The sequence below is a fragment of the Anarrhichthys ocellatus genome, unplaced genomic scaffold, assembly GCF_004355925.1.
Source record: "Anarrhichthys ocellatus isolate YVR2014 unplaced genomic scaffold, GSC_Weel_1.0 scaffold78, whole genome shotgun sequence".
Lineage (NCBI taxonomy): Eukaryota > Metazoa > Chordata > Actinopteri > Perciformes > Anarhichadidae > Anarrhichthys > Anarrhichthys ocellatus.
Window position 1 is genome coordinate 336,963 of NW_022280108.1, and position 8,629 is coordinate 345,591.

At 42.8% G+C, this 8,629-nt stretch overlaps 1 protein-coding gene across 1 annotated transcript; it reads left to right on the forward strand.

The window, feature by feature from the left end:
* The first annotated feature begins 1,994 nt into the window (after window positions 1–1,994).
* On the forward strand, window positions 1,995–8,623 carry vdac1 (voltage-dependent anion channel 1). The gene is made up of 9 exons (XM_031874211.1): window positions 1,995–2,079; window positions 3,486–3,555; window positions 5,013–5,062; window positions 5,406–5,558; window positions 5,671–5,723; window positions 6,500–6,727; window positions 7,468–7,618; window positions 8,256–8,313; window positions 8,427–8,623. The coding sequence occupies exons 2-9, from the start codon at window positions 3,489–3,491 to the stop codon at window positions 8,516–8,518; spliced, it is 852 nt and encodes a 283-aa protein (XP_031730071.1). The 5' UTR covers window positions 1,995–2,079; window positions 3,486–3,488; the 3' UTR covers window positions 8,519–8,623.
* The last annotated feature ends 6 nt before the right edge of the window (window positions 8,624–8,629 follow it).

Below are 8,629 nucleotides of genomic sequence, written 5' to 3' on the forward strand. Positions count from 1 at the left end.
GTCTTTTTGAGCTTTTCGGATATAAAGAATGATTGAATGTTCATTTTTCTTTTTCTTTAATTCCATGATCTCTTAAAATGAATAAAGCGTTAAAAACCCCAGTATTATCTAAAAAAAATATTATATATACATATATATAAAATAGTTTCACCTCTATAAGGAGTTGTGCACATAACATTGTTTTATATATATACAGTATATATGTGGAGGTGAAACTATTTTATAAACTCTACTTTCTAGGCTACTGTTGGGTTTAATATGTAACAATAGCATCCCATTATATAAACAGAATACCTACACTTTAAACTATGAGCCTGGAAATTCACCAGTAGATATATAAGTAAATGTAGTGGAGTAAAGAAGTACATTATATGCCTCTGAAAGCAGGAAAGTGAAAAACTGTATTTAAGTGAACAACAGTAGCCCACTTAAGTAAATGTACTTTCCACCACAGAAATCAGGTTATATTTTCTATATTATTCTATTTCATTGTTGTACATTTTTATATTTAATATTTTTTACTCTGTTATGTGTATCGCTTTTAAAAAAACAACTTGTGGGATTAATAAAGTAACTATATCTATCTATCTATCTATCTATCTATCTATCTATCTATCTATAATAAACACATGGAAGTGGGTCCATGAGATCACATCAGATTAGTTTTTCTCTGAAATTCATCTTGATGTTTTCAGAAATAAGTAAAAGAAAATAAAGCATCACCTGGTGTTAAATGGCTACCTTACATAGTGACTGCAAACCACACAACAAGTGAGTGAAAACTAGTTGAAAAAGCATCGCAGCAGTCGCAGGTTGTGAATGAAATTCATCGTGACAGCAGAGGTCAATATGACCTCATCCTGTCCTCCTGTCCTGTACAGATGTGATGTAACATTACAGCTGCTGATTCAGCTCCTCTGTTCCGGGACAGTTTATAAACCCACACGGCAGCGGTGAGGTTTGCGATGAAGGTGCAGGAACCTGATCTCCAGTCAGCTGTTAATGGGACTTCTTTTTATCCCAGGGATGCTGTAGGAGGAGTTGCGTGCCGCCTGGAGTAAACTGCGCCTGTGCGAAGGTGCAAGTCGGACACCAGAGAGAATTATGTAAAAAGCGAGATAGTTCCCTTTTCACTATTTCCGTTTTCGGGTGTCACATGGTAGAGGATGAAGGGGAGAAATGTATTATTCTACCTATTTTCATTATTCTCGTTTAACTGATAAATAATTTGAGTATTTGTTTCTGGACCTGTAGCCTGCTATTTATATATTTAGCTTTGCTTCTGTTAAGACATCATGAATTGTAAACACACCTGAACCTGTGTAGTAGTGCTTAGCAAATTATTAGTTATATTAGTTATATAAATATTCTGGTGCCAATAAACGCCTTGAATTCAAGATTTAACGTAGAAAGTAGACTATAGAAGGTGTACCCTATGAATAAAATGGAATTAAGGTATCAAAAGTAAAAGTACTCACAATGCAGAATGACTCGTTTTATTTATTCTAATATTGGATTATCATTTTCATATGGAAAAGGTCACAAAAAAGAAAAGAAAAATAATTCTAATTATTATTATTCTGATTTGTTTTTCACTTTTTTTCCACCAGCATGAAAAAACAAAAAAACTTTTGGTGCATCTATCTGTAACCATAACACTGACCAAATGTTTCCAGTTGCTATAGAAAGTCGAAATGATGAGGAGCAGCTCTTCATAGGTTACCCTACATTTGACATATAAATGGATTGTGAGTACATTGAAGACTTCTTTAAACGTGGCGTGCAAACAAACAAACAACAACAGTTAATTTATAATACTAAATCAGTGTAACACAAGAATAATTATTAGGAATAAATAGGAATAGTACTGAAATGCTGAAATGTGGTGTGAACCATCTTGCTGTTTGAATCGAATGTTGTATCTTTGACGATGACAGGCGGCCTCCTGGGCTGCTAGCGTGACTTGTAACGTCACGTAACGTCACGTAACGTAACTTACGTCACGCCGCACCACCTCCCTCCTCCTCCCTTTGTGCGGTTTGACAAGCCCCTTCTCGACCAGGACAGGAACACACAGAGGTAACGTTGTGTGTCTTAATATTGAAACGCAACACAGCTGAAGTTATGTGTTTACTGCACTGTCACTGCTATCAGCCGGCGATACCATATGTTTCTACCAGGAGTCGGATGCAGCTCTGCGTGCAGAGAGAGCGAGCGATGCTAGGCCTGCTGCTAGCTTGTCCCCTGTCCACCTTGATAGCTAGCTAGTGCTAATCTGTTAGCACAGGCGAGGGCAGGGAGAGGCTGCCTCTTATAACCTCTTTGTCCGAGTCAAGTGCTCGCTGCTGTAATTCACTCTAATTTAGAGAGAGAGAATAGTTTTTTATTTTCACAAACAAGACTAACGTTACAGCTAAAGTGGTGCTGAAGGGCAGAGATGTGTCAAACTTAAATGCTAGCCTCATGCTATGTGATTTGTGCCCTCTTTTCTTTTGTAAAGTTATGTGTGATTGCTGCTTAAAGACAGATTTCTTCAACCTAGAGTCATTAAGGTTTTGGCCCAGTACACCTCAGTAACGAGACTTTGCAGGCTGTCGTATATACAGGTGATGTCCTAGTCCAACGTCCTCTACAGGCTCTGACATTTCTGCATGGAGCCATGTGTGAAAGCCATAAGTGGGGTGTGTTGGCATTAGTCCACTTCCTGTCCCTGAGGACCAGATTCAGGGGGGGGGGACCTGGACCTGGACCTCATGCGTTGTGTCAGAGCTGATGTTGCACTGGCTTTTTTTAGGAGGCCTACATTTTGAGGAGGACATAGTGGGTGCAGAGAAACATCTGGGGCCCAAACGTGCACAATGATGCAATGCAGTAGATGTGTTCGACATGTCACAACTGGAGCACAAAGGGTGGAGCTGTTGCAGAGTGACACTTTGAGGTAGAACACGCCTTAGCTCATTGGTGTAGCTCACAACAGGCTGGTCAGGGAAATTAAATGAGGACAAAGAGGTTCACACACACTGTACATGAGCGTCAGTCCAGAGGGTGAGCAAACAGTTCGCTTTGTGCTTCCGTCTGTGGCTCCCATTGTCCTTTCTGAACTTGGCTTTTTCCACTTTGAAACAATGTCTAAATATGTTAAATTACATTAACAACTTACGCCAAAATGTGACACCTGCGTACAAGCTGGCCTCTATGCTGACATGTGTGTGTGTGTGTAAGTAAGCCAATAACTTCATCAGACTTATACCTTTTCATATCCATCATTGACCTCCAGTCTCTCCAGCGGCCCGCCTTCCTCTTTCAGCAGCACTTCACATCTGATCTGTCAGTTTGCTTACTGTGTCTTTCCCCTCCGCTGTGACTGGTTTTCTGTCTGTCTTTAAGGTGTAACACAGCGGGAGGACGGCCAGAGACTGTTGTGTTGTTTAGTTCTCTGCCATGTGTTCAGTCACAGCCTTGATCGTTCCTGCTTCTCTTTGCAGATCATGGCCGTACCTCCCACCTACATTGACCTTGGAAAGTCTGCCCGGGATGTTTTTACCAAAGGATACGGTGAGCACCGCGCAGCCAACCGCACTCGCTTATTTCACCGACTTGTACAGCAGTATCGTATGGAGGGAGAAGGGGTTCAATCACAATAGAATACTGCTATGATGTGAGGCCTACGATAATAACGATCGTATGAAGATGATTCTGAGATTCACACATTTAACAGGAGAGCAGAAAGTGGCCATTCTCTATATATTTAATGCATTATAAAATACTTCAGCTTTTTACATACTTTAATAGAGTTTAATCTATGTATCAAATTCTAAGTTGAAGCCACTTTTTAACACAGCGAGCAGCATATATAGTCTGTACTCGTGTGCTTTAAAGACTTGACAAAGCTCCTCCAGAGTCATTATATATTATATACTATTTTCCCAGTTTGTACAGTACTACTACCTGTGACGTGAAAGTTTTCGAGTTTTGAAACATTATTATTGTCAGATTGCAAAATCATGGTAAAACACTATGAAGCTCCATGAAGGATATGGAGACCATTGGTAGCCTGTAGTGTAGTGGCGTACTGTGTTACCTTGTTAGTGCTAATCTGTAAATAATTAAAACATATAAAATGGGAGGCTTTTTATCGCTTCTACATTTAAAGTTTTCTGGAAAGCAGATAAGCAATGGTCAAACTTGTTGCTAGTTTTATTTCCACAAAACTCTTTACACTAGAAGAACAGTATTTCTTCCTGTATTGTGCTGTGAAGTAATCAAGGAGATTTCTTGCAAGATTCGATGCAACACTTCTTCTCGGGCCCAATGCCCAAACGACTCAAACCAGTTACTGCTCTGTTGATAGCTAACATGGAGAGGAGTTAGAGGATGTGGGCGTGTTTTGTGCGTACATTACACACAGCTGTGCTCCAAGGGTGACTGACTGACGTGCAGTTAATATCTCGGGAACTCCCGGGTTGTTGATTCACCGCAAGCTTGGGCAGTGACAGTAATTCATCCCTGTGAGTTTCACTGCAGGCTTGCGGTGCTCACATGGAACAAATTGAGTCCATCACCTTCACAGAACAAGTCTCGGCTTTGCATGAGGATGGACAGTGAATTAGTTGAGGATTTAGTGAGGGGGAAGCTGGATATGTACGAGGCCAGACAGTACATGAACATGCGATCTCTGGGTCGTGTGAAGTGCGGTTGGTTAAATCAACTGATGGCTGTTATGCTGGGTAAGGCCAGGATCTGTATAACCAGCCTTCTAGCTACTATTCATAACCGACGGCACTAATGCGCTTGCAGAATCTACGTCAAATCAATACCCACTTTCAGTCAGTGGCATGTAAATAACTTTAAATGCACTCTGGAGGCTGATGAACGGCTATTTCACTGACGCTAATCAATGACTTGATTTGAAGGGTTTGGAAATATCTAAAGGGCTTCTTTAAATGTCTATTAACAGAATTAGAAGATGATTTTGCATGCTTAAGACTCATGTTCAATATTGTCTGTTTCAGGCTTTGGGGTCATCAAGCTGGACTTGAAAACAAAGTCTGAGAATGGACTGGTAAGTCGTCGGCAGTCATTATCAGAGTATCAGAGCTCCAGACTGCAGCTGTCCTATCATAGCTTAAGAGGCTCCTGGCTGATCATTAGGTGTCTGGCTATCTGATCTCCTAACCATTGCCAGGACACTTAAAGTTTACTGAAAGTCAAATAGATTTCTTCACCTTGTTAATATTCCCTCAGTAGTTTGGATAGAGTTTCTGTTCCAGAGTGAGATCAGTACTACGTCAATGTCTACAACCCTATATATTACGGTGCAAGACATCAACAGTACAATGATGTTAACGTGGTTATGTACCTGGCTGTGTGAACTGTCAGTCTGACTCTAATAACACCATCTGCAGGAGTTCACCAGCACGGGCTCTGCCAACACTGAGACCAGCAAGGTGGCCGGATCCCTGGAGACCAAGTACAAGTGGGCGGAGCACGGACTGACCTTCACGGAGAAGTGGAACACCGACAACACCCTGGGGACCGAGATCACCATTGAAGACCAGGTTGGTGATGCGCTGTTGGGGGGGGCAAAGAAGTATGGATACAAAATACAGCTTTGAGTGGCATCAACTGAAGTTTATTAATTCTGTTATGTCTTGCTTGTCTATTCCACAGTTGGCTAAGGGGCTGAAGCTGACGTTCGATTCCTCCTTCTCACCAAACACCGGGTAAGAAGAGCTCAATGAGAAAAAGGAAGATTGAGTTCATTTCAGTGACAAATCAAGAGTTCAGTGGAATGAAGTCGAGCCTTCCTTCATGTGCTATTGGAGCTTCAGTAAATGGGTTTAAACAATTCATCAAAAGCTACGTGGCCATTTCAAATACTCTGCATTTCTACTGGCAATTCAGCAAAACTAGAATACACACAAACAATATTTAGCCAACATACAGTAACAGTAACATGGGTGTGTTTAAATCCGAGCTATTTCGCTCCCTAGTCCAGCCTTACTGTGCTGTGATTGGTCGATTATCTGGCGATAGCAATGTACCTTCCTTCACTGCGACAAAAGTGAGTGGCTGGCTAGTTAGCTAGCTAGCTTGCTAATTCCGCCATGATTTCATGCCACACCTGTTAGAGGAAATGAGCCGAACTCAAGGCAACAAGTACTAGCCAATCACAGCACAGTAGGAAGGCACTAGTGTAACACTCTTTGGGATGAAAAATAACGCATGAGCTACAGTATTTGCACAATTGCCGAGTAGCTAACATGAGCTAGCTCGCCAGTTAATTTGTAATGCTAACGGTATCAGTAACGGTGCGTGTTGAAGTGCCTCTAACAATGTCTGTAAGTATGCGTGACTAAAGGGTTGCAGTCTGTAGCTCTGATACACTTCACTACTTGAGTTTTTTTTTCTTTGTCGCAGCTGTGTGATGTTTCTCGCTCTGGGGAACCTTGTCCTCTGACGTTAACATCCTTTTCTCTCTCCTGGACTTTCCTGCCAGCAAGAAGAGCGGCAAGGTCAAGACGGGCTACAAGTGCGACCACATCAACCTCGGCTGTGACGTCAATTACGACATCAACGGTACAGCCATCCACGGCGCAGGCGTGGTGGGCTACGAGGGCTGGCTGGCCGGCTACCAGATGACCTTCGAGGCCGGAAGGAACCGGATCACCCAGAGCAACTTTGCAGTTGGATTCAAGACGGACGAGTTTCAGCTCCATACGAATGTGTAAGACTACACAAAGCAGCAGATGGTCATAAATGCATCCTTCCATTGTACCACACACAATGCGTTTCTAATGCACTTTCGAACGACCACGGTGCCTTTAAACCTTGAGTTTGAAACTGAGCCAACTATTTATGTAACTATACACTCTGATATTGGGTTAGGGTTTCTGTCCTGCGGTACTTGAACTTAAGTCATGGGCTTAAAGCTTTAGCTGTAAGTGAAACTACTGATTCCAGATGGCTGACCGTGGCTGGACAGAGGCCTTCGGTTTTTCTTGTCCTTGTCTGGCTGACTAACTTGTCGCCCACTTGGCTGTGTGCCGGGGCACCCAAACTTATTTTTACACCCAGGTGATGGGATTTACTGTAATGCAAGTGAGACTGAGTGAGTGAGTGAGTTGTTGGCAGACAGACAGGGCCTCAGTGAAAAGGCAGAGTGAGGTAGCGTCGGAGAGACGGGGCACCGAGTTTGTCCTGTTTCCTGCTGTGCTCCTGGCCGAGCCTGTCTGGTTCAGTGTACAGCTGATGTGGTTATGTGAGGTCAGACAAAGTATACTGTAGCCTTTACATCACTGACCGTGTGCCCATCTGAGGAGCTCTTTAACACAGATGCATAACACCAACTAAGGTATTCTTTATTTACAAAACTATAACTTATTCGTTTGAGGGAGAAAATATCACCTCTAGGGAATCCTTTTGCGTTGCATTTACATATATTCTGATCTGCTATTTTTCCCTCAGAAATGATGGCACCGAGTTTGGTGGCTCCATCTACCAGAAGGTGAACGACCAGCTGGAGACGGCCGTCAACCTGGCCTGGACTGCCGGAAACAGCAACACCCGCTTTGGCATCGCTGCCAAGTATCAGATTGATCCTGACGCATCCTTCTCTGTGAGTAGTGTGTAACCTGTAGTAGTAGTAGTAGTAGTAGTAGTGGTGGTATAGTCACGTGTTGTACGATGACGATGTCCCTTTATTGATCCCTATTCAGAATTGTCCATTTTTAAACTTCTTCTACAAGGAATTCATAGTGCAGCATCAGATTCTTAACCTTTCGTTGACCAGAGAGGCTTTGACAATATGCACCACAACTAGTCACGTTGCTCCAATCAGTCCGTTCACAATCTTCTCTGCATGACCAACGTGGAAGGATGGATGCAAATCCATGTTGTGATTACATCTCATTTAGTTAAGAGAAGCCTCATCGAGTCTACAGAAAGGCCCAGGCTGATGTCAATCACATTAGTCCTTAAATCCCATTCACAGCAGAGCCAATTAGTGTGAATGGTAGTTTGTTAGTGTAATTACACGTATTTCAACTACTATTAATAACATGTTAATAACATGGCCAACGTGACACTCTGAAGTGGTACAGTTTATAGTTTTAGCACTTTTTTTAAAGTTTAGATTTTGTTAACATTTAACCCCGGAGAAGGCAATACATTGCCCCGCATCGGCATGGTCCATTCATCTGTTAGTGATATGTGTTCTTTGTATGATTTTCATCTGCGGTTCTCATCTCACACAGGCCAAGGTGAACAACTCCAGCCTGGTGGGCCTGGGCTACACTCAGACTCTGAAGCCAGGTGAGTGCGCTCTGCTTAAAACGGGCAAAAACATGCACCACAAGACCACAATATCTCAACATGTATCTATTTATTAAGACACTAATTCACCTGGTGTGTGTTTGTCGCCGCAGGCATCAAGCTGACACTCTCTGCTCTCCTCGATGGCAAGAACATCAACGCCGGCGGCCACAAGCTCGGCCTCGGCCTCGAGTTCCAGGCGTAGGAGGACGAGGCCACCGTCCTTCCAGTCCTCCCAGCACACACGCATTCCCCACCTAAAATTCCAAATCCTTAATTGATTAGCTAGCCCTCATGAACCCCCCCCCCCCCCCCC